At 42.8% G+C, this 24,630-nt stretch overlaps 1 protein-coding gene across 6 annotated transcripts; it reads right to left on the bottom strand.

The window, feature by feature from the left end:
- Positions 1 to 137: 137 nt before the first annotated feature.
- On the bottom strand, positions 138 to 24,484 carry LOC135555817 (oxysterol-binding protein-related protein 7-like). Of its 6 annotated transcripts, none has more exons than XM_064988576.1 (23): positions 24,356 to 24,422; positions 24,075 to 24,155; positions 12,994 to 13,209; positions 12,379 to 12,519; positions 12,082 to 12,135; positions 11,798 to 11,911; positions 11,233 to 11,415; positions 10,900 to 11,032; positions 10,636 to 10,757; positions 10,364 to 10,465; positions 8,634 to 8,796; positions 8,266 to 8,399; positions 7,390 to 7,491; positions 6,945 to 7,137; positions 6,299 to 6,349; positions 4,279 to 4,568; positions 3,518 to 3,655; positions 3,247 to 3,389; positions 2,778 to 2,922; positions 2,413 to 2,563; positions 2,027 to 2,153; positions 1,551 to 1,673; positions 138 to 1,278 (listed from the first exon to the last, which is right to left on the bottom strand). In XM_064988576.1, exons 3-23 carry the CDS (start codon positions 13,132 to 13,134, stop codon positions 1,167 to 1,169), a joined length of 2,862 nt encoding a protein of 953 aa, XP_064844648.1. In that variant the 5' UTR covers positions 13,135 to 13,209; positions 24,075 to 24,155; positions 24,356 to 24,422; the 3' UTR covers positions 138 to 1,166. The 6 variants fall into 6 exon arrangements, with proteins under 6 accessions (XP_064844648.1, XP_064844647.1, XP_064844646.1 ...); XM_064988575.1 differs by having other exon boundaries at positions 24,079 to 24,155; XM_064988574.1 differs by lacking the exon at positions 24,075 to 24,155 and having other exon boundaries at positions 24,356 to 24,484.
- Between the last annotated feature and the right edge of the window lie 146 nt (positions 24,485 to 24,630).

Below are 24,630 nucleotides of genomic sequence, written 5' to 3'. Positions count from 1 at the left end.
TAAGGGAACATGTTGTATATACCTATAGGCATTTTACATTCCCTGCATTGTGCAATAGTTAAAAGAGATCCTTCCAGTTAAACAACTGCTTACAATAGCCGCAATGCTTTGCAGTGTCAAAGAAAAACAAAAATCGGTTTAAGTTCCGTATTTATTTGAAAATCGACTAGAAAACAATTCATTTTGGATGATCCCCCGCTATCGCCCTCCCAATTGTTTTTACACTGAAATGTAACAATGGTTCTCTTTTCCGTAAAACCCACTGTTGAAACATACATTAAAAATACTTCATAGTATCAACCTAAATCAAGGTTGAAAAGACCACCCTAAAAAGCATTAAACGTCTATAAACTCACTCGAGAGAATAAAGAAATACAGAAAAACTAAGGAAAGCGTTCTATAGATCACTGCTCTTTAAAACGGGTGAGGAAGGAGACCGATGTGAGGCATTCAGTGACTCAAACCCAATGTGTGTCATTTAAAACAAGTCCAAACAATGTAAAGTACTGTACAACTCGATATGACAACTAAATATACAAAAAACACAGTAAGACCCATCGAGAGTGCAAGAGGTAGCCCTTCTTACCCCATAAAACCCCATTAATCCACAGCAGTCTTAAAAACAATCCCCTACCCGGTTAGTTCTTCTTCAGAGTGAGTTTGATATCACAAATTGATTTAAATAAATCTGCATATAGACCTAAAAAGTCAATAAGTAAAAGTGTTTAAATATAGACATATTACATTGACCAAAAGCATCATGCATCTCTATAACATGCAAGGTAACATTATTCAAAACGCTATGTTGGATCTCCGACCACCAATGGGTAAACTTGACAGTTAAATGCATGAACCAATTTCAATCCGGTTATTTTCAAGGCAGTTTATATTTGCGGACACCAGAGCGGTCACTGGGGTGTGGAAGATCGGCATCAATGTGGGAACATCAGACTTGAAGGAAAAGATCCATAGTAGTCCTCATCTACTCCATGTTGACATTTCCTCTCTCCAATGGCAGACAGTCACCCTGGAAAGATTCATCCATGCAGTCAAAACTCCATTCACCTCTCCCGTCAGTGGAACTTTAGTATCTGCGTTCAGTAGTCTCATTGGGAAGTAATAGTCTACGATGAAGCCAAAATGACAGGAGGCTCTGCCAGGTCTACTCAACACCACAGATCCAAGTTCTTGGTGTTGGCAAAGCCTGGCTGATTGCGGATCTTCCAGTACGTTCCGTTGCTCAGCCAGATATCATTCCCGGCCGCATCCAGTTCTTTCCTGAAGGAGGGAAGAGTATATTTACTTTCTAGTGTGAGGTAACCTTTTAAAAAAAAGGGGCATCAGATACTGTGCATGAACACAATATAATGTCAGTGGTCACCAACACAAGTCCTGAAAAAGCTACAGGTGCAGGCTTTTATTCTAACCCTGCCCTAACAACCGATTCAGCTAATCAGAAAGACCCTGAATAGCAGGGATGATGACCACTGCCTTGCTATTTCTACAATAAATGCTCTTTGATTGCGTAAGGGACGGTTGATGAGACTCACCTGAAGAAACGAGGCACGTGCTCCTCTCCCTTCTTGGCCAGCTCCTTTCGTCGGTCCCGCTGTTTCTGCTCTACTTCCTCCTTCTTACTGTCAGCCCCAGCTACATCTCCCTCCTCCAGGATCCTATGGGGAAAGAACAGTGGAGAGATACGATATTCAGCTGCACTCTGCATGACTGGATCAAAAAAGGCGTTAACAGGGTCAATTGTGTGTACAGTACCATCGCACGCAGCCACATCGGATGTGGCATCACATCAATGCACAACACAGCTCCCTGACATTTGAGGAAGTAAATGTCACTGAACGATATCACCTACATGACCTACTGTACAGGACCCAGAGTTTTTCCTGGTTAGATCCTGTTCAAGAAGTATTCCTAGCCCTACTTCCAATGCACTTGACAAATCTAAATGAAGTGCACACAGCTGAACATCCTCTACGTACGCATTACTGAGCAGGCTGGGCGGTGGTCTCACCTCTGGTCTGGCCTATAGCGGGTGTCTGAGGGAGGTAGGACCTTCTTGAGTTCAGGGGTCAGCTCATTGAGCTCCCTAGCGTAGCGACTGAAGCCGTAGTACTGGAAGTGGTCATCAGGCTGAGGGTCTGGGGATGGGCGAAACAAGGTACTGTGTGAGGCGATACATAGTGCTGGTACTATAGAGGGGATGACGGACTCACGGATTGAGGAAAACATCCATAAAATAGAATTCACTGAAATAGTGTGGATTAGGGAAAATATAATAGGCACAATGGTGTGGATTACACCATTTTATAGGATAAACTATAATATCAAGATCGGATTAGAGATGAGGATTATCGTACATAGCAAATAATAGATCGTTCAGATAATAGCAGTACTCACTGGGCTTCCAGATGCACTTTGGGTTAGGCAGGGTGTCGCAGAAGATGCCCTCATGCCACAGCCCACCGAACCGGTGGACCACCTCTCCCGCTTGGTTCAGAACCTGGCCCTGCACCTCGTTCTTACTGGTCTCCGAGGTCCAGTAGCGGGACTGAGGGAGAGAGGGAAAGACGCAGGGAGAGAGAGAGGGGGCCGTGTCAATGGAGACTTGTTAGGTACCTCCATATGTAAAGCTTTGGAGATTTCATAAATGTCTAGACCCCATTCAGGCCGTTAATCTTTTATTTTTGTTCATTATGGGTCCCATTGTGGGGTTATCCTTCAATTGAGCGTTAGATTCTGTGGGCACCTGGCAGGGGTCTCACCTTGACGAAGGAGATCTTGCAAGTGCAGAGGTCACTCTTGGTGTTTCTGATGGTCACCTCGCCGTAGTGCTCCAGCCACCTCTGAGGACTCAGGACGTTGTGGACGCAGGTCACCACCTTGTTCCACTCGTAGTGATCCCCATATCTAGAGGGCAGAGGGAGACATGGGTTTAATGCAACTGGAGGAAGATGTGCACTCTTCAAATTCATGGATACCTGAGCCGGTTTCAATACTATGAACATTTCATTTGAATAACACAGTAAAGTATACTTCCAGGCTTGTTACAGCTCATTTGGTAAAGATAATGCCTTTTCAAATCTCCAATCAGCTCAATCAAAACACTGTCCCCGAGCTTCTACTTTGAACAACGGATCAAGACATTCAAAACGACGATGTGAAAGTAAGGTTACGTTACCTCTTTTTTTGGGGGGTCAAATAATCATGATGGGAATTTGCATAAACACTCACTTTGGCAACTTGACATTCACTGGACCGGAGGAGATGATCTCCAAAGACTTTCCCCAGAACTTGTTCTTCCATTGCTGGTCTTGCCAGAAGGTGAAGTTCTCAGACTCTGCGTGCACGGCGGAGCAGGGCGGGTGATGGCTGACCTGGGAACAGAAAGGAAAAACCTGAAATAACTGAATCTTCAGTGGAAGACACCCTGGATCAGCTACGGGTTACTTGCCGTGCAGATGGAATCTCGGATGATTCTGGGTCAGGATTATTCAAGTCCTACCTGCTCAGCGACGTAGCGGAAGCCGCGCTCCTTCCGGTGGCTCTCGTAAGTCTCTCCCAGGACGGGGTTGAAGGGCTTGTAGCGGTTCCGCCAGGTAGCCCAGGCGTAGCCAGAGATGGAGAAAACACCAATGTACAGCTTCATGACAAATAAGGTATGGGAAAACGGATGAGTGAGATCGCACCCATCAACAAATGGCACCTGAAGAAAACTGCTACCACAAAATACTATAGTATTTTACATGCTAAATCTGCAATTCAAGTTGACCACATTCATTGTTTGTGGATTTCACCGTTTCTCTTGCAATGGCTCTAATGCACAGACTCTACCCACACACATACTACACTGAAACTCCAACAACACAAACACGCTGCTGCTATTATGTTTATTATTGATCCGGATTGCCTACTCACTTTTACCCCTACCTACATGTACATACTGTATTACCTCAACTACCTGGCACCCCTGCACATTGACTTGGTACTGGTACTCCTTGTATATAACCTTGTTATTGTGTTATCATTTTTTTTAAATTACTCTGCATTGTTGGGAATGGGCTCGGTAAAGTCTAAACCGGTTGTATTCGGCACGTGACCAATAGCATTTGATTTGAGAAAGCAGAGACCTTTTTTTCAGATTTCAACTAAGCAAATCTACAGGCGCGTCAATTCTCTTGAATCAGCACCAACGCTGGTATGGCAGCACAAACCTATACTTGAGCTGCTTCGTTTTAATGTCAGGCACACGTCAGGCCGCCTTACCATCCTTTCGAAGGGGTCCTCTGTGCGGTTGGCGATGTCCAGAAGCTCCGAGTACTCCAGCTCTTCGCTCACCCTCTGCAGCAGGTTCAGAGGTTCGTTGAGGCCACAGGGCATGGACACACGTGACAGGTCCTTGCCAATGTTGTTGTACAGGATGGTCATGATGCCAATGTGGCTGTTGTCGACACAGTTGGCGGGCAGGACAGTGCGGCGGCCTGTGTTGGTGGGCACGGTGCTGACCATGTCCGGGGCTCTGGACACGCTGGTGCGGTAGTTCAGGGTGGAAGAGGCTGCCAGGGGAGAGGGCATACAAAGGTTAGATGGAATTCTATACATTTCCTATTGAATCTCACATGTTTTTTTTACAATTACACCCAGCACTTAATGCTTGAACATTAAAAAAAAGACACGATTCAGCCCTTAAAGGGAGAGTTCAAGATTTTCTCCAGGGTCAGATGAACTTGTGGATACCCTTTTGTGTCTGCGTTCAGTTTGAAGGAAGTTGCCAAATAGCGTTAGCACAATGCCTGGAAGTCTATGGGAATAGCTAACATGCTAGCTGTTCATGTTGACATCGTCATTACACTAACCATAGTTAGCATTGGCTGGCAAAACTACAGGTAACTGGCAGCCCTTGTGGTGTGGGGTGCATTTCCCTGGCATGGTTTGGGGCCACTCAACCCCTTAGAGGGCAAGGTAACAGCCAGTTAATACACAGCCATCCTTAGTGATCACCTTCATGAAGCATTTATATCCGGAGGGAAGTGGCCTCTTCCAGAATGGCAATAATGCCCCCATCCACAAGGCACGAGTGGTCACTGAATGGTTCGATGAGCATTAAAAAAAACTATCCGTCTCAGTCACCAGATCTCAACCCAATTGAACAGCCTAGCTAACGTTAGCCCCTCCTAGCTAGAATTCGTAACATCTGTTTGGCAAATTTGTAACATAAGAAATGGCCGATGGATTCCACAAATGAATACATACCATACGAAACATATGGAGTGTCTTGGATTTACATGACAGAATAATACAAAATGCTCTGAGACCAGGTTGAATTGAACACTTATGGTCGATTCTGGAGCGCCACTTAACAGCATTTTCTACCACAATCAACAAAACACCAAATTTAATTATGGGATTTCTCGTGGAAGAAAGGTGTCGCAACCCTCCAAGAGAGTTCCAAGGCTCATTGAAGTAGTTCTGCTGGCTTTGCGGAGGCACCAGCGCCTTATTTTGAGCCATGTCGGCGTATCCTTTATTTTGGCAGTTCATTTCATACTGGACGCAGACACATAAAAATGGTATCCACAAGATCTTAAGTAGACAAACGGTAAACAATAGACATTCTGTATGATTGAATGTCTGCCAGAGTGCCAATGTCTCTTGTTTTAACTTGCAGACACAGCAACCATTAGAGGACCACAATGGAAACAAATCTTTAGACTTGTGCATATAATCCTCAGCAATTTTTGGTACATTTATTTGTTGCCTTGTTTCTTTATGCATTTTAAAATGGTCAAAATCAAGGCTTCTTTGCCAAAACACTGAACCAACCCTTTAAAATGTCTCAAGTCCCAAAGCTGTCAAGGAAAGGAGGATGGTGAAACAGGAAGAACAATTAAGTAATGACAGTCTCTCGATTTCTCCATCTCCCAAATTAGAATTTGATGTTGGATTGAGGTGGAGGTTATGATGTTTAAAGAATGAAATATCTATACAGATTAGACAATAAGACGTTTGTTAAATTGTCACCAGTCCCACACTACCAAAGAGACACCTCAGGAGGACAAAGAGGGAGAAGAAAGAGAGAGATGATGAAATCATGGTAATAAAATGAGTAGACTACTCGGGCGTTTTCAGGGTCCAATCAGTATGCTTGCATGTACAACATTGTAAATGTACCGTCTACAAATAAATTATGTGCATCAATGAATTAAACGATCCATACGGGATTTCCAATATGGCCTCAATTCACCACCACTCCACCGATACTTCAGTTTGACCAGTCCCAAAATACCTTTTGTTTGCAGTTGGTCCGGTGATACTGCCTCTGCAGGCAAAGTGGAAGCTATGTTCGGAAAACGTAATAAAAATACATTTGTACACAGATTACATATATACACACCCAATGTTGGTGTCAGCCGAGTTCATGAGTATAACTACCTAGATAGAGCTGGGCGATATAGACACAAATCCATGTCACAATAAAATGACTAAATGATCACGGTAAATTGAAAAAGACAAGTTTACAATAATGTGCACCAGTTAATTTTTATATTACCCTTAAAACTACTCATTTGAAGGATGTGGTCAGTAATTGTCTTGTTAACAGCCCACATTTAACAGACATCTAATTTCAAACTACACATTCCTCTAGTAAAGGCTACTTGTTAAAAATCGCTATCAGTAAAACGTCCTCGATAAATGGTCGGGTCGGCCGTGATAATTTTCGGTTTATCGTCCCAGCTGTACTAGATACTGCATATTGTTACTTATTTCTCAAAGACAAAAACTCAAACGGACCACGTAGACCGAACTGTATTCAAGGTATAATGGGACTGCTCAAACACAATATTATAGAACACATCCTTAGAGTGGCCGTTCTAGTCATTCTACTTCTAGGACCACAGCTGAACAGTGATATCCAAAGAGTGGCGACTCACCATGGACCTCGTCTGGCTCAGAGTTACTGGTGGTGGTGATGTCACTCAGCCCGGACTCATCAGACTCCTCCTCTCCGTTTTCAGAGGAGTTCTCACAGACGACATCTCTGGCATCATAGTACTCGGCCATGGAGTCGGCCAGCGAGGGGGTGCGCTGCACAGAGCAACCCTTAGAGGGCGTCTTCTCAACATTCTGGAGTGGGGGGGGGTGACCGAAGGAGGAAGAATAAGACTATAGTTAACAGGAAGCATACAAAAATCAACGCTTTCAGATGGATAAAAGTGTTGTCAATAATGTCTTACAAAAGAAAAGTTAAGAAAATCCCATGCATACAGGCACAAACAGACACAGGCATAAAGACTTACAGTACACAGCCAGACACGCATTCAGAAACAAGTGGCAGCCTGCCTCTTGCTGAGTGGGGGTTGGCGGCTGAATACACACCTGGTCCTGACGCACAGTGCTGTAGGACTCCTTGGAACCCCCCGTGGATCCAGAGGAAAGGGACAGGGAATGAACTTTGGTTTGGCAAGACTGCACCTCCAGCTGGATACACACAAACAGTGACTTATTAGTATACTGTAGAGAATTGTATGAAAAGCAAGCACAATATTAAGCTCATTTCCCCATTATCAAACTTGGCCCACACGCAGGTAAGTTGGACAAAATGTACAGTATGCACATTTGGTGGAGGATTTCACCGGGGAACTCTTTCAGCTTTGTCAGATCCATTCAGTAATTAGTGAAGTTCAGAAACATCTAGTAACTCGGATCAAATAGATACGGTCGGGGGAGGTTTAAGTTGTTTCACCAAGACAAATCTAATCTGTTTGAACAAGTGTCTTTACATTTGAAAAGGCTTTCGTTTCATCCAGGCAGGCTCAAAACAGGAGAGCAGGGAGGAATGGTTCTGCCCCTGGTGGGCAGTACCCAGATGTCCCAGCCCCAAACAGCCCAAACCAGTTCTGGCTGGCTTCTCACAAACGTGAACAGCAGCACACTGAGACAGGACTATATTTTGTAAGGAGAGAGCAAAAGAAAGCGAGAGAATAGGTGTGGCCGATCGAAACGTCTGCTGTGTGTGTTTTAAAACAGACACCACAGTGTTATTGACTAAATGTGAATAAAGCCTTTCTATTGGTCGCTAGGTCTCTTCCTGTTCTTCTTGTTACTTCTGAAAAAAAACTAAATAAAGAAACTAAATAAAGGTCTCTCCTTTGGAGACATTAACAATGGTTTATGTTCTTAGTGTATAGCAGGAGGTTCCGTCTCAGCGTGTGTACTGTATATGTGAGTGTGTGTCCAGGGCAGGGCTTTTACCTCAGACAGTGTGCTACACAGGGTGGCCAATTGATTGGAGGTGGAGGAGCGTAGGTCTGGACCGGTCCAAGCCTGTCGGACCCGCTCACGTTCCAGGGCGAGCACTTCGTGGATGGACTTGAGAGATGCATGAACTAAGAAGATTACGGCAGACAAATGTCATTTCGTGTTCATCCACGCCAACATAAAACCCTGAGTAACTAAAGTAAGTCAATTACTACCAGATTGCAGTGGTCCACATAGGTCCTCTTTTTTTATGTTGCAGAACCAGCCTCACTATAACGAGCTCTACTCATGACTTTCCTATGAGGAACTTTATTAACACCCCATCGAATGAGCACCAAAACCTTGTAACACCCCTCTCTTACCCCTTTGGGACAAAGCACAGATGTCCTGCTGGATCTTCTTGGCTTCGGGGGAGGTGATGAGGGGGTTGGAGAGCTGGGAGTACACGTAGTCCGGGATGGACGACACAGAGGCAGCTCCCACACTCAGGTGGTTGGACGATGTGCTCAGGTGGCTGGAGGTAAACTGAGGGAGGAGAGGGGGAAGGAGGGAGAAAAGTTGGAGGGGGGGGTGATGTGTGTAGAGAGCCATTTTGTGTGTGTCACTTTCGAGTGACGCACACGCATGCTAGTGTCAAAATGGCCTGTAGCTGTATCAGAAAAGCTTTACATTGATGTCGGGACCTTGACAAATGCAACATTGAGTGATGACCATGAAAACAAAACTGATGGCTAGAATTATGCTCAACAAATACATTATTCTCCTGGCTTTATCTAGCTCCATCTTTTAACGTTTCATGACACGGCCAGGAACTTAGTTTATATATTGTATGTTAGTAGCCTTCTTTTGTAGAATCTCCACAATTTCTATTGCTGAGTTTTTAACTTCTCGTCTTTAGAAAAACCGTCAGCTTTAAATATACTAGGGTGCAACCATCAGATGATTGTTAATGCAATGTGTCAATGTGTTTGTACCGGTCCCTAAACCATAAATTAAAATGGAGAGGGGACATGTGGGAACAGTGGGTGAAAGTAGAAGAGGAGGATTCTGGGACAGCCATGACACAGAAATGTCCAGAAAACGTTCATATCCAATGACGAATGTCTTGTACAGTGCATCATAAGTATTCAACTCCTTAGAGGTCACATTGTCCCGTTACAAAGTGGGATTAAAATGTATACAATTGTACTCTTTTTGTCAACAATCAACACAAACATTAAACACTAATATACCTTGATTAGATAAGTATTCACCCCCTTGAGTCATTACATGTTAGAAACACTTTTTCGGGCAGAAAGTACAGCTGTGAGTCTTCTTGGGTAAGTCTTATCAGAGCGTTGCACACCTGTATTATGTCATATTTGCCCATTATTCTTTTCAAAATTCAAGCTCTGTCAAGGTGTTGGGGATCATGGCTGGACAGCAATTTAAGTCTTGCCATAGATTTTCAAGCAGATTTAAGTCAACTAACTTGGCCACTCAGGAGCATTTACTAACTTCTTGGTGAGAAACTCCAGTGTAGATTTGGCCAAGGAAGGTGATTCCTCTCCCAGTGTCTGGCATAAAGCAGACTGAAGCAGGTTTTCCTCCAAGTTATTGCCTGCGTTTCTGATTTGATATCGTTACCCATCTACCAATCACTGCCATTCTTTATGAGGCTTTTGAAAAAGCTCCCTGGTCTTTGTGGTTGAATCTGTGCTTGAAATTCAATAATTGACTGAGGAAACTTATAATAAATTGTCTGTATGGGGGAATAGAGGAAGGGTTAGTCATAAAAATAAAATAAAAATCACCCCTATTATTCACACAGAGTGAGTCCATGTAACTTATGTGATTTGTTAAGCTACATTTACTCCTGAACTCATTTTGGCTTTGCCTAAACAAAGCAGGTGAATATTTATGCAACTATTTTTAGTCATTACATTTGTCAATTTGGAAATGGTCTAATTGTATTTTTCACTGACAGAGTATTTTCTGTACATAAATTACTTTAAAAAAATATATATATATATCTATTTCAATCCCACTTTGTAACAACAAAATGTGGAAAAACATACTTATGATACCCACTGTATAGGACATGAGAACTTACCATGCCGCGGGTTTCGACTCCAGACAGGGTGCGGGAGTGACCAAATATCTTGTTTGTAGTCTTCCTCTCCTTCTTGGCCTTGGGGGTATTAAGGGTCAGATTCTGAAAGACAGGTAGAATAGATACATGCTCAGACTAAGGAACAGCCAACCACTAAATGAATACTCCAATGTCACACACACCTCAGAATTACAGGTGTGCCACACCCCCCCATAGAGAACATCTCATATACAGCATGTGCGGTTGTAGAGTGGTTAGGGCGGTGACCTTACCTGCATGTTGATTCGTCGCTCTAGGTCACTGTTGGAGATTGGTTGCTGGTCACTCTCCAGCCAATTGAGCCTCTGGATGAGCTGGGCCAACTCAGTCAAGTCCAACTGAGAACGAGCTAGCTCTGTGGGGGTCAAGGGTCAGAGAAGATTATTGATAAAGCTCTGGAGTGAAAGCTTAGCTCTGAAAATAACTGGATATTCATTTCATGCTGAATTGTAATATGATAGCCTTGATTCCCTAGCTTCACCATGGAAGTACCTCACCTTGGGAGCAGGTATCTGACTGGTGGGTCTGCTGGAGCCATGCTGCCACCTTGCCGTTGACCCCTGGGGCTGCTGTGGGCGGAACCTCCATCTCAGCCTGGTAGACCGAGGCAGTGCTGGCGTAGTGAGGGTACTGGAACCACATGATTTGGGGACAGAGGAGGGAAAGAGAAAGAAGAGTAGTCAAGTGTCAGTCAAAGCCAATTTGTATAAAGTCCTCTTGTTCTATTCACAATATACCTTCACCTATTTCGGTGTGACCAGAACATATGTGGTTGTAGCACTGCAAGTAGCAGACCACATTGCGTCACACCCGTTTCTCTGTTCACTCACCATGCCTGGCATGGCAGCTTGGTTCCTCTGGGCTAGACTGGCCATGGCTGGCAACAACGTGCTGTTGCCCATGGTGAGGGCATGGAGGACTCCGTGGTGGACGCCCAAGGCCTCATTCTTCTTGAAGACACGATGGGCACACAGCTTGGTCAGCCATATGTAGAACAAGTCATTGTTCTTGGCCTAACAGGAGAGTGAATTTTACATTAATAATTACGTTCATTGGGGACAACACATGCTAATTCTTCTGGATAAGAAACAGATGTGAAAAGGAAAACATGGAGCGTGAAAAAAAATACATCAGTGCTGCAGTTCTTGACACAATCCGGTGTGCCTGGCACCCGTTCAAAAGGCACTTAAATCTTTCGTCTTGCCCATTCACCATCAATGCCACACAATCCACGTCTCAAGGCTTAAAAAAATAGTTCTACCCATCTCTTCCCCTTCATCTATACTGATTGAAGTGGATTTAACAATTGACATCAATAAAAGATTAGAGCTTTCACCTGGTCAGTCTAGGTCATGGAAAGAGCATGTTCTTAGTATTTTGGGATACTCCGTGTACCTTGACGTGGTATAAATAGTCTCCACCATCCAGATCGATGCGATTGGACTTCTTGTTGATGGACATGACAGCGAGGCTAACGTCCAGGGAGCCGTGGAGTTTTCCTCTTTGGATCTGACCAGTGGAACATTAGAATGGATGAACCCCCCCCCACTGTATTGTCCAACGTGTATAAACAAGCATTACATAGCCTGTAACATTTACAATACGGCACTGACCGATTTCAGAATGATTGCAATCGTGAGTTGAATGTGTGTTTTTGGAAATGTATTGTGAATACATACATCCTGCTGTGTCTTGGAGTACTTGAGGATCCCTTTTTCCAACAGGAAGTACCTCTGAAAGGAGAGCGACAGAACCACATTAGACAGGGGTCTATTCATAAGTGCACACCAGTAGCAATGAGAACACGTTTATTTATGAGAGGTTTAGATTAGCCATTTACTTCAATTTGGCTACTAGTGAATACACCCCAGGAAGTCAGGAGTGATGGTGAAACAGAACTAAATAGCAAAACTGTGCTTCAAATTGGCTTTCAACTGTTCTTCAAATTGGCTTGCCAAGTAACGGCTTTGCATTACCTTGTGCCAGCCATTCAAAGGGTACTTCCTCCTCTTCATCAGGAAGCCCTCACAGATACCAGGGATGCTCATGTCCAGCCCTGACCCGATCCCAGAACCCATGTCCATGTGGTCTTCCAACACCTCCCAGTGCCTGGAGTTCTATGAGGGGGGGGGGGAATACAGTTTTCATTAGTTTGGCTCCCAAGTGGCACAGCGGTCTAAAGCACAGCATTTCAGTGCTAGAGGCGTCACTAGACGCTGGTTCGATCCCGGGCTGTATCACAACCGGCCGTGATCGTGAGTCCCATAGGGCAGCGCACAATTGGCCCAGCGTCGTCCGGGTTAGGGGAGGGTTTGGCCGGGGTAGGCCGTCATTGTAAAATAAGAATTTGTTCTTAATTGACTTGCCTAATTAAATAAAAGGTTAAATAAAATAAAAATGTTGCATTGTCCATAAAATAACTTAATACTCACAAAGTGGGTTTCATCCATTCAGCCATCCATCGAGATATTCATGATGGTTATATACACATCATTGGTTGCATTATAGTGTAAAGAGGTGACCCGTCATATACAAAACGCCAGGCACACCCCACTCGCATTTTTAATAAAAAGGAACAGCTCAGAAACTACCTGGCGGGAGTTGCGTGATGACCCAGCGCTGTCGTTCCGTGAGTGTCCGGCCTTGAATCCTCCAGAAGGAGACTTGTCCAGATTGCTCATCACTGATTGGCTGCTGTTGAGTGAGGGTGGGCACACCCGAGGGTCCATCATTATGATTGGATGAGCAATGTCGCTAAAAGTAAGCTCTGCTTTTCGACAAGGTTCTCTCTCAGAGGAAACACAAATCTGTTGACACAAAAGGAACAGTAAATGTGAGGAGACAAAAAAAAGTGCCATTTTGAACTGGTTTCACATTTAGCAGCTTCATACGCTTTTGATGATGAGAAATCAGATAAATAGACTTGAGGACGTCTTTTCTTGAAATTCAAGTGTCAAGAACACACTTCACGTGTGCTGCCCTGCTGCAGTGGGCCCTTGGATCATAAGTTCAGGAAAATGAGGAAGACAACCTACACATAATCCACCCCCCTCAACCTTATGGTTGGCTTGGCCTTATGAAGACCGTGGTGGACAAAGCAGTACTGGACAAGGTCCAGGAGTACTGACCAAAGAATATGACAATGCATTATTCAAAATTAAATCAGATTCTACTAACAATTTTTAAATTGGTCAGCTCTTTTTTAAATTTCAGTCAAAACAATATTTTCCTGAAAAAGTTTAAATTAGACCTAATCTACAGCATGAGAGATTATCAAAAGTATCAAACATATATAATTCCACAGTAAAAAAAAATTGGATCGATCTACTGGTACTCCAGAGTTATCCTATTCCATGGTAGAATGTCTTTAGTCCCTTGATAGCATCCAACACAACAGTGACGCACCAATGTTGAGATGTAAACACATACAGTGCCTTCGGGAAGTATTCACACCCCTTGAGATTTTTTCCACATTGTTAAGACTTATTCTAAAATAGATTAAATAAAACCGTTTAAATCAGCAATCTACACACAATAACCCATAATGACAAAGCGAAAACAGGTTGACATTTTTACAAAATGTATTAAAAACAGAAATACCTTATTTACATCACTATTCAGCCCCTTTGCTATGAGACACAAAATTGAGCTCCGGTGCATCATGTTTCCACAACTTAATTGGAGTCCATCTGTGGTAAATACAATTGATTGGCCATGATTTGGAAAGGCACAAACCTGTCTATATAAAAAGGTCCCACAGTTGACAGTGCATGTCAGAGCAAAAACCAAGCTATGAAGTCCGAGACAGGATTGTATCGAGGCACAGATCCGGGGGAAGGTACAGTGGCCAGACGGAAGCCACTCCTCAGTAAACGGCACATGACAGACCGCTTGGAGTTTTACAAAAAGCACCTAGACTCTCAGACCATGAGAAACAAGATTCTCTGGTCTTATGAAACCAAGACTGAACTCTTTGGCCTGAATGCCAAGCGTCACGTCTGGAGGAAACCTGGCACTATCCCGTCGGTGAAGCATGGTGGCGGCAGCATTATGCGACAGGGACAGGGAGACTAGTCAGGATCGATGGAAAGATGAACAGAGCAAAGTACAGAGAGATCCTTGATGAAAACTTGCTCCAGAGTGCTCAAGACCTCAAACTGGTGCAAAGGTTCATCTTCCAACAGTACAACGACCTTAAGCACACAGCCAAGACAACACAGGAGTGGCTTCGGGACAAGTCTCTGAATGTCCTTGAATGGCCCAGCCAGAGTCCAGACTTGAACCCAATCGAACATCCCACGAGAGACCTGAAAATAGCTGTGCAGCGACACTCCCCCTCCAACCTGACAGCGCTTGAGAAGATCTGCAGAAAAGAATGGGAGAAACTCCCCAAATACAGGAGTACCAAGCTTGTAGCGTCATACCCAAGACGACTCGAGGCTGTAATCGCTGCCAAAGGAGCTTCAACAAAGTCCATGCCAACAACAAATTCTGAACCTATACATCCATGCATTAATAATTTTATATTACTTAGTGTGTAGAAGAGGTGATTTTTAAAATATTTTTTTATCAACAATGACAATCCACCTGAGTCTGACAACTTGGATGGAAAATTACTGAGGATGATAGCAGATGATATTGCCACTCCTATTTCCATCTCTTCAATCTAAACATACAGGAAAGTGTGCCCCCTCAGGCCTGGAGTGAAGCAAGTCATTCAATCAAACAGCTAACCAATCGGCATGTTAACAACCTTTAGTAAACTTTTGTAAAAAACTTGTTTGACTAGATAAAACTTCCTCTCACTGTCAAATGCGTTTATTTTCAGCAAACATATGTTCATACAAATATTTACACAACAAGATTAAACAACTGAGACATAAACTGAACAAGTTCCACAGACATGTGACTAACAGAAATTGAATAATGTGTCTCTGAACAAAGGTGGTGGTCAACATCAAAAGTAACAGTCAGTATCTGGTGTGGCCACCAGCTGCATTAAGTACCACAGTGCATCTCTTCCTCATGGACTGCGTCAGATTTGCCAGTTCTTGCTGTGCGATGTTACCCCACTCTCCACCAAGGCACCTACAAGTTCCCATGAAAATAAAGGAGAGCCACACACTCTAGGAGCTCAGATGCAAAAAATTACATTTAAAAAAAAGATGCTCTGAGATACGTACTTTTAATTTGTGCTTTGTTTTACCACAAGGACAAATAAGATAAATAACTGCCTTAGTGGAGCCCGTAACACCTTTGACTGGGATCGATTTCCCTGTTTGTGGGTGTTTGAAGGATCTACATTTATAAGTGCCATTGCATTGAGCACAGCCATGACACTTGTAATTTCCATCCAGTACGGGTGTAAATAGACGTTGTTCAGGAATATCTTGGGGTGGTAAATCAGGGTGGATCAATTGGTCTGAGATTTCTGCCCCACAAGAATATGACCGAGGGAAGGTCCAAAAACATATTACCGAGACTATCATCGGATTTTAGAATGTGACAATGTTTATGAAAGATTCCCTTAATTTGTTCAGAGCGCTTTGAATAGCGGGTAGTTAGAACGCAAGAATGCGTGTTTTTGCAAGACTGACCTTAAAAAAGGTAATGTCTCATTTTGTTTTCAATTTTCTCAATGGCAATATTAATCTGATAATTTTTGTACCCCCCTTTTGAACCTACAAGTTCCCAGACATTTCTGGGGGGAATGGCCCTTTCCTTCACCATCCGATCCAACAGGTCCCAACGTGCTCAATGGGATTGAGATCCGGGCTCGTCGCTGGCCATGGCAGAACACTGACATTCCTGACATTCCAACACTGACATTCCTTCACGCACAGGACGAGAAGTATGGCTGTTGGCATTGTGAAGCTGGAGGGTCATGTCAGGATGAGCCTGCAGGAAGGGTACCACATGAGGGAGGAGGATGTCTTCCCTGTAACACATAGTGTTACGATTACCTGCAAGGACAACAATCTCAGTCCGATGATGCTGTGACACACCGCCCCAGACCATGACGGACCCTCCAACTCAATCCCACTCCAGAGTACAGGCCTCGGTGTAACACCCATTCCTTCGACGATAAACGCGAATCCGAGCATCAACCCTGGTGAGACAAAACCACGAATCGTCAGTGAAGAGCACTTTTTGCCAGTCCTGTCTGGTCCAGCGACGGTGGGTTTGTGCCCATAGATGACATTGTTGCCGGAGATGTCTGTTGAGAATCTGCCTTACAACAGGCCTCTAAGCCCTCATTCCAGCTTCTCTCAGCCTATTGCGGACAGTCTGAGCTGTGATGGTGGGATTATGCGTTCCTGGTGTAACTCGGGCAGCTGTTGTTGCCATCCTGTACCTGTCCCGCAGCTGTGATGATCGGATGTACCGATCCTGTGCAGGTGTTGTTACACGTGGTCTGCCACTGCGAGGATGATTAGTTGTCCGTCCTGTCTCCCTGTAGCGCTGTCTTAGGCGTCTCACAGTACGGGTATTGCAATTTATTGCCCTGGCCACATCTGCAGTCCTCATGCCTCCTTGCAGCACGCCTAAGGCACGTCCATGCAGATGAGCAGGGACCCTGTGCGTCTTTCTTTTGGTGTTTTTCAGAGTCAGTAGAAAAGCCTCTTTAGTGTCCTAAGTTTTCATAACTGTAACCTTAATTGCCTACCATCTGTAAGGTGTTAGTGTCTTAACTTCTTCCATATAGGGGGCGCTCTTAATTTTTGGATGAAAAAATATCTTGTTTAAAATGGGAACGTTTGTCACGAAAAGATGCTCTATGCATATAATTGACAGCTTTGGAAAGAAAACACTGACGTTTCCAAAACTGCAAAGATATTGTCTGTGAGTGCCACAGAACTGATGTTACAGAAAAAACCCAGATAAAAATACAATCAGGAAGTGCCGCATTTTTTGAAACCGCCTCATGGCAATGACTCCTTATATGGCCGTGGAGGAGCTAGCTTACCTTTTCCACGTTTTCCCCAAGGTGTCTGCAGCATGGTGATGTATTTGTAGGCATATCATTGGAAGATTGACCATAAGAGACCACATTTACCAGGTAGTCACTTGGTGTCCTCCGTCGCAATTATTGCGTAATCTCCAGCTGCAGTATTGTTCCGTTTACTTCTGATGAGAAGCCAGCTGCCACCACTGAGATTATCAAATAGATATGTGGAAAAACACCTTGAGAATTGATTCTAAACAACGTTTGCCATGTTTGTCGATATTATGGAGCTAATTTGGAAAAAAAGTTTGGCGTTGTAAGTGACTGCATTTGTTGTTTTTTCTTAGCCAAACGTGATGAACAAAACGGAGCTATTTATCTTACACAAATAATCTTTTTGGAAAAAATGAACATTTGCTATCTAACTGAGAGTCTCGTCATTGAAAACATCCAATGTTCTTCAAAGGTAAATTATTTTATTTGAATGCTTTTCTGGTTTTTGTGAAAATGTTGCCTCCTGAATGCTAGGCTTAATGCTATGCTAGGCTATCAATACTCTTACACAAATGCTTGTGTAGCTTTGGTTAAAGCATATTTTGAAAATCTGAGATGACAGTGTTGTTAACAAAAGGCTAAGCTTGTGTTTCAATATTTATTTCATTTCATTTGCGATTTTCATGAATAGGAAACGTTGTGTTATGGTAATGAGCTTGAGGCTATGATTACGCTCCCGGATATGGGATTGCTCGACGCTAGAGGTTAACTTCTTTGGGACTGGGGGGGGGGCAGTATTGAGTAGCTTGGATGAATAAGGTGCCCAGTCTTTGAACCTTGTTTCAGGCTTCTACTAAGAAGGGGGAGCGAATAAGAGCTGTTTGAACCAGGGGTCTGGCAGAATTTCATGAGCTAAGTCATATACGCGGCCATGAGACCAAGCTCCGTTCCTTTTCATTTCTAAAAGACAAAGGAATTGTCCGGTTGGAATATTATTGAAGATTTATGATAAAAACATCCTAAAGATTGATTATATACAAAAAAGTATTTAGTCAGCCACCAATTGTGCATGTTCTCCCACTTAAAAAGATGAGGCCTGGAATTTCCATCATAGGTACACTTCAACTATGACAGACGAAATGAGAAAACAAATCCAGAAAATCACATTGTAGGATTTTTAATGAATTGATTTGCAAATTATGGTGGAAAGTAAGTATTTGGTCACCTTCAAACAAGCAAGATTTCTGGCTCTCACAGACCTGTAACTTCTTTAAGAGGCTCCTCTGGAGAAGTTTATCGTTAATTGTGTGTTTACACTTGTATCTTGTATATATGTTTATGATGAGTATTTCTGTAATTTGATGTGACTCTCTGCACTTTCACCGGATGTTTGTTTGAGACAATGCATTTCTGAACATAACGCAACAATTTCAAATTAGGTTTTTGGACATAAGATGAACTTTATCGAACAAAACACATTTATTGTCTAACATGGAGTCCTGGGAGTGCCACCCGGTGAAGATCAAAGGTTAGTGATTCATTTTAACGCTATTTCTATATTTTGTGACCTCTCCTTTGGAAAATGTCTGTATGTTTTTCTGTGGCTGACCTAACATAATCACAAGGTGTGCTTTCGCCGTAAAGCCTTTTTGAAATCAGGCACTGTGGCTGGATTAACGAGAAGTTCATCTTTAAAATGGTGTATAATACTTGTATGTTTGAGGAATTTTAATTAGGAGATTTCTGTTTTGAATTTGGCACCCTGCAATTTCACTGGCTGTTGGTGAAGTGGGACGCTACCGGCCCACATATCCCAGAGAAGTTAACAACCGTTCCACAGGTGCATGTTCATTCATTGTTTATGGTTCTTTGAACAAGCATGAGAAACAGTGTTTAAACCCTTTACAATGAAGATCTGTGAAGTTATTTGGATTTTTACAAACTATCTTTGAAAGACAGGGTCCTGAAAAAGGGACGTTTCTTTTTTTGCTGGGTTTTACAGTAAACAAATTCACAGATTTTCATGGCGCTTATAGGGAAGGGCATTCAAGATGTACAGCACTTACACAGATTACGGACGATTGTCTTAGAGAGATTTATAAAAAGTTTGTGGGAGCCATTTTGTTGGTTCAGTTTTTGACATGATCATTAAAGAACACAATGGAAGCCTCCAACATAATCCAGGTAGAGTCAGGCACTCCCCAGGGCAGCTGTCCAGGCTGTATTTTTTCAATCTTTACTAAATGACCCGCGACTGTCTTTGAGTAAAGCCTGTGTGTCCATGTATGCTGATGACTCAATACTACACAAATCAGCTACCACAGCAAGTAAAATCACTGCAACACTTAAAGAGCTTTAGTCAGTTTCAGAATGGGTGTCAAGAAATAAGTAAGTCCTAAATATTTAAAAAACTGAAAGCATTGTATTTGGGCAGCACAACTGGCCCTTAAATGTACACGAGAGCTAAAATTAATTAGTGTCAATCTGTTCTGGCTCAAAGTCACGTGTGAGAATTATTGACATGTCAAATGCCCCATGTTGTCTGTTTAAACTACTAGCACGCAGTTCAGACACCCATGCATACCACACAAGACATGCCACCAGAGGTCTCTTCACAGTCCCCAAGTCCATAACAGACTATGGGAGGTGGCACATGACTACGTGGAACAGAGTTCCACATCAAGTAAAAACTGATCAAAATACAACAAATTAAAGAGCCGGGACTGAAGAGGCACACACACACACACACACAATAACATGCATACTATACCAGCATTTCCCAAACTCCATCCTCGGGACCCCAAGGGTGCATGTTTTGGTTTTTGCACTAGTACTACACAGCTGATTCAAATGATCGAAGCTTGATAAGTTGATTATTTTAAAAATCAGCTGTGTAGTGCTAAGGCAAAAAAAACATGAACCTCTTGCAATGTGTTGTGAAATGTAATGTTTTTAATTGTGTATAACTGCCTTAATTTTGCTGGACCCCAGGAAGAGTAGCTGCTGCCTGGGCTTGCAAGTGGCGCAGCGGTCTAAGGCACTGCATCTTAGTGCCAGAGGCATCACTACAGACCCTGGTTTGATTCCAGTCTGTATCACAACTGGCCGTGATTGGGAGTCCCATAAGGCGGTACACAATTGGCCCAGCATCTTCCGGGACAGGGTCATTGTAAATAAGAATTTGTTCAAAAAATAAAATAAATGGGGATCCATGATAAATACAAATGTATCAAGTCTGGTAAGACTTCTGCCATTCTGTTGCATTGGAGTTTGGTTATAATTGTATTGTCGCAATTTATTAAAATCTGCAGGGGACTCGAGATTTTCCTTGTTTTTATATATAATGGAAATAACTGATTGATACATGGAACTCGGAAGCACTGAATTGAGTGATTGATGTTGTCATTTGAATAAAATAGGGGGCTACTTTCCATTTTTAATGATTATTTTTTTATCCGCTGATAGTTGCTTCAGGGTCAGAGTCCATGAAGGCTATAGGTTCAGTCCAACTTATTTCATTCGGATTTATAAAGAATTTCATAGTAGCTTTTAAAAATGGTTATTTATAGCATTGTCTCTGTTTTTAGCATTTGTATCCTTATCTTTTCAAATTATAACTGGTCTGGCGTGTATTCTTTTTGTGAGCGCTACGAGGTGTTTACCAGGTTTATTTACCATTAAATAGTATGCTTTTAGTTTAACCTGTAGTTGTTGGCGCTCAAAAGTAAAAGATCATATTCCTGCTTAAATTCTGATGAACAGCCAATAACATGGCAAAAATTGAGCTTCTGATGTGATCAGAGCAAAAACTGCCTACAGGAGAGCAAAGAATCAATGACAGTATTGTTGTTTCTAACTGAGGTATGTTACAATTAGTGTCCTGTCTGCACAACAGTTCAAAAGAGTGGAGTGACCTTCCAGGAACTGTGTGTGGGAGAGCAAGCTTTGCTCAAACAGCCCACGCAACAGAAAGACATAGACGAAGAGGTAATCCGATGATTGCATGAAATATTCTGCTAAATATTCATGCTTATGATTGGACAAAACAGATGAAAAGGAGCTTCATGTCAAATTGTGAAACATTAGTTTCACGTGGAATTCTCATTTCGTTACATTTGTCAACTAAAATGAAGTATTTTTTTCCAGGGCTTCTCGTCTTGTTATCATCATTATTTTGTCAAGAAAAATAGGTTGTTGATGAGTATATTTCATGGTAGTTATTGCTGACAAAATTGACTGAGGGGGCATCATCAGAGTACAAAAAAAACAGAAAAACTCCAATATCCCTCAGATTACATTTAGCTGAGGAGGCCATTTTGATTACAGTTTCTCCATCAACTGGTGGCAAACACAAACAACTTTCTAGGTAATTGACTGTATTCTCTCATTCTACAGGGAGTAATACGAGTTGCTGTTGCTTTCCAATATGTCATGAAAAATGTAGTACATACTGTAGTCAACTGAAACTAAAAACTCACGCCCTCTTAGGTGGCTTTGAAATCATTTTAAAATACACTAAAAATACAGCCATGAAACAATGGCATTCCTGAATCTCGCAGACCAAATGACTCGAGGTTTATGCCGTCATGATACATGTTCAGCTTTATGCTAAGTCGGCACGGAGAAGAAGAATGTTACAGGGACTGACACACACAATAACGATGTGGAATATGTCGTTCAACCTGATAACAAGGATACAAATGGACTTCTTTTGAGTAAGAGGGCAACTATGTTTCTCAGGGCCTTTTAAAAAACACGCGGACTGAAAGTGTGGTGACGTTTGGAGAAAAAAAAAAACAGAGCTTCCTGTCAGCATTGATAAAGGACTCTTGATAGCCGCATATCTTACGGTTTGAATTAGAGAACTTATAACTATTGACACATACCTGACACCAACAAAACATGAGCCTGTTCTGGATGCTTGATTCATTTGGATCTGGATCAAATGTTCTGAACAGCTGTGTACAGAAACACAACCATAGCAACTGCCAAGTTACTCCTAACAACCAAGAGTAAAACATCTACAAACAACCCCGCCACTGTAGCTTACTCCTGATGCAGTCCAGAGTAGCAATTACAACATCGGAGTCTTGGTTGGAAGAGGAACGCCTAATACTCAGAATGATCTCTGAAGCAGATCACGAGAACACCAAGGAGAAAAGTGCCAGAAGAGATAAAGAAAGTCACGAGAGAGAGAGAGAGAGAGAGAGAGCGAGCATCAGGTGCCGGAGGCATAGGGTGATCGGACAGGTTCCTGTGCTCCAGGAATGTGCCTGAGCTGCATGCTGCACCAACACACAGGGCCCCTTACAGCCTCAATGACACTGCTGCTGCTACTGGGACACCTGTGATGTCCCACCTTCTAGACTATGTTCAAGGTTTAGAAAAACAACATGAGGCATACAATGAAAGTGTCGTGGGGTAAGGAGGATGTTTCTTTGGAGGGATTGCCAACGTAAGCGTCGGCGGCACTGCAAGTTCCAAGCCTGTTTTAAGAGAATTCCAACATGGCTGACATTCTGCACGACTGGATCTATGGCTGTGGGACATACTCGTACCGTAGCATTGGTCAAATCACATTTGATGGGCCCACATGCATACCATAGCCACTCCCTTGTCTACAACTTGGGTTTATCAAAGCCAGAATCAGGGGTAGACACACGGTGCAACCTTCAGTAAGGTCGGGATACAACATTCCTAAATGCTCACCCTGGCTGGCCATCTGTAAAGCATTACATAAACCATAGACATTCAGCATTACCCATACATGTTCTGATGGAAGTATAGACTGTCACCTTAATCACCAACTAGGCCATTAACAGTGTGACTGACAACCTTCCTCATCAAAATAGCTAAATATACACTAAAGAGACAAATGTGTTTATAGACAACTTGTTCATATTTCTAAAAGCAAATATGAGCGCAATACAAATGTTACCATTTTACCTTAGAATGTTACCAAGACTAGGACATGGGCAATGGAAGTTCAAGTCCTAAATCAGTTGAGGCCAGAGAGTAACTGGATGCATATATTTCTACAAAGATGGTAAGCAGAAGACACACGAGTGAAAAGCAGAGATGGAGAGTTGAAAATAAACGGAATTTGATAGCCTCATTTTCACTGCATCTCAGAAGTCTGAGAATAAGCAACAATGTATAGCATGAACAAGAAACGGATCACTGGATCCTCCCTGTATCCCACGCGTTGGATTTGAGCACATTCGTGTGAACACACAAGCGCGTCAAAGCCATAGATAGCTAATAATGTTACGACAACGGGACCAATTGCTGCTCAGAAAGGGTAGGCCTAATTACAGTACTGTTGTGGCTTCAGAAAAGTGTTGCTAAAATGTTGAGAACGCTTGAAAAGGCCAGCCAGGTCACCCGTGATACAAATCAATGGTCGATGGCCATCCATGAGGACATCGGGAAGTGACGTGGAAACCAGCCACGAGGGGCAACGGTGAGCATTGTGGATGGGCATCTGTCTCCGATTCTTAAAGTTGCAACGAACTCAGCAACAGAAAGATGTTTGTGATTTTTGTTTTAAACCCATCCCCAATCTTAAACATTAGGAGTTTATGCCTAAACGTAACCGTAAACACTTCGAAATGTGACGTTTGCTACAACTTCCAAATTAGATGTTTAAGAAACATGGATTAACGTCTAATTATGATGTGGGACTGTGAGAGCTAAATTGTGGGACTGTGAGAGCTAAATTGCAGCACTCACTTACATCTCCTATTGTGGCACAGTTGAAGTTCAAGGTGTCCAATCTCCAACAAATGATGAGTTGTTTTACTTAAAACAGGCCTAAGCAAAGGAAACAAAAACTCTCGAAATTCGATCCGTAATTGATCAAACATAGCCTACCACAATATCAAACTCAATGGAAGCAAAACAAACAATTACTAATAATTCTCTAAATCAAACATTCGCTTCAACCAATTAAATACACTTGCATTATGTTCATTTATTCCTTATTGTCAATTAAATAAGAACGAAAAACTAACCTGTAACACAGGGACGTGGCCAGCGTGAAAGAAGACTGACTTTTTTTTTGCTTCCTCCGCATTTGTCATATCGTAGCACTACGTCACTCCGTCGTCGAAATCTGAGTGTCCCAGGTGAGAAAGGTGTGCCCAATCCATATGCTTCGTTCAAAACAACCGTGAACTCAGAAATGTCCAACTTCAGGGTATTCAAGACAACTGGGACTCGGGAAAAATGAACTCCGACTGGGAAAAATCCAACTCGGAATTCCAAGACGGAATTCGTTTTTTCTGAC

Source organism: Oncorhynchus masou, chromosome 15, assembly GCF_036934945.1.
Source record: "Oncorhynchus masou masou isolate Uvic2021 chromosome 15, UVic_Omas_1.1, whole genome shotgun sequence".
Classification (NCBI taxonomy): Eukaryota; Metazoa; Chordata; class Actinopteri; order Salmoniformes; family Salmonidae; genus Oncorhynchus; species Oncorhynchus masou.
Note: the sequence above shows the minus strand (reverse complement) of the source record. Positions and strands in the feature narration are given on the sequence as shown.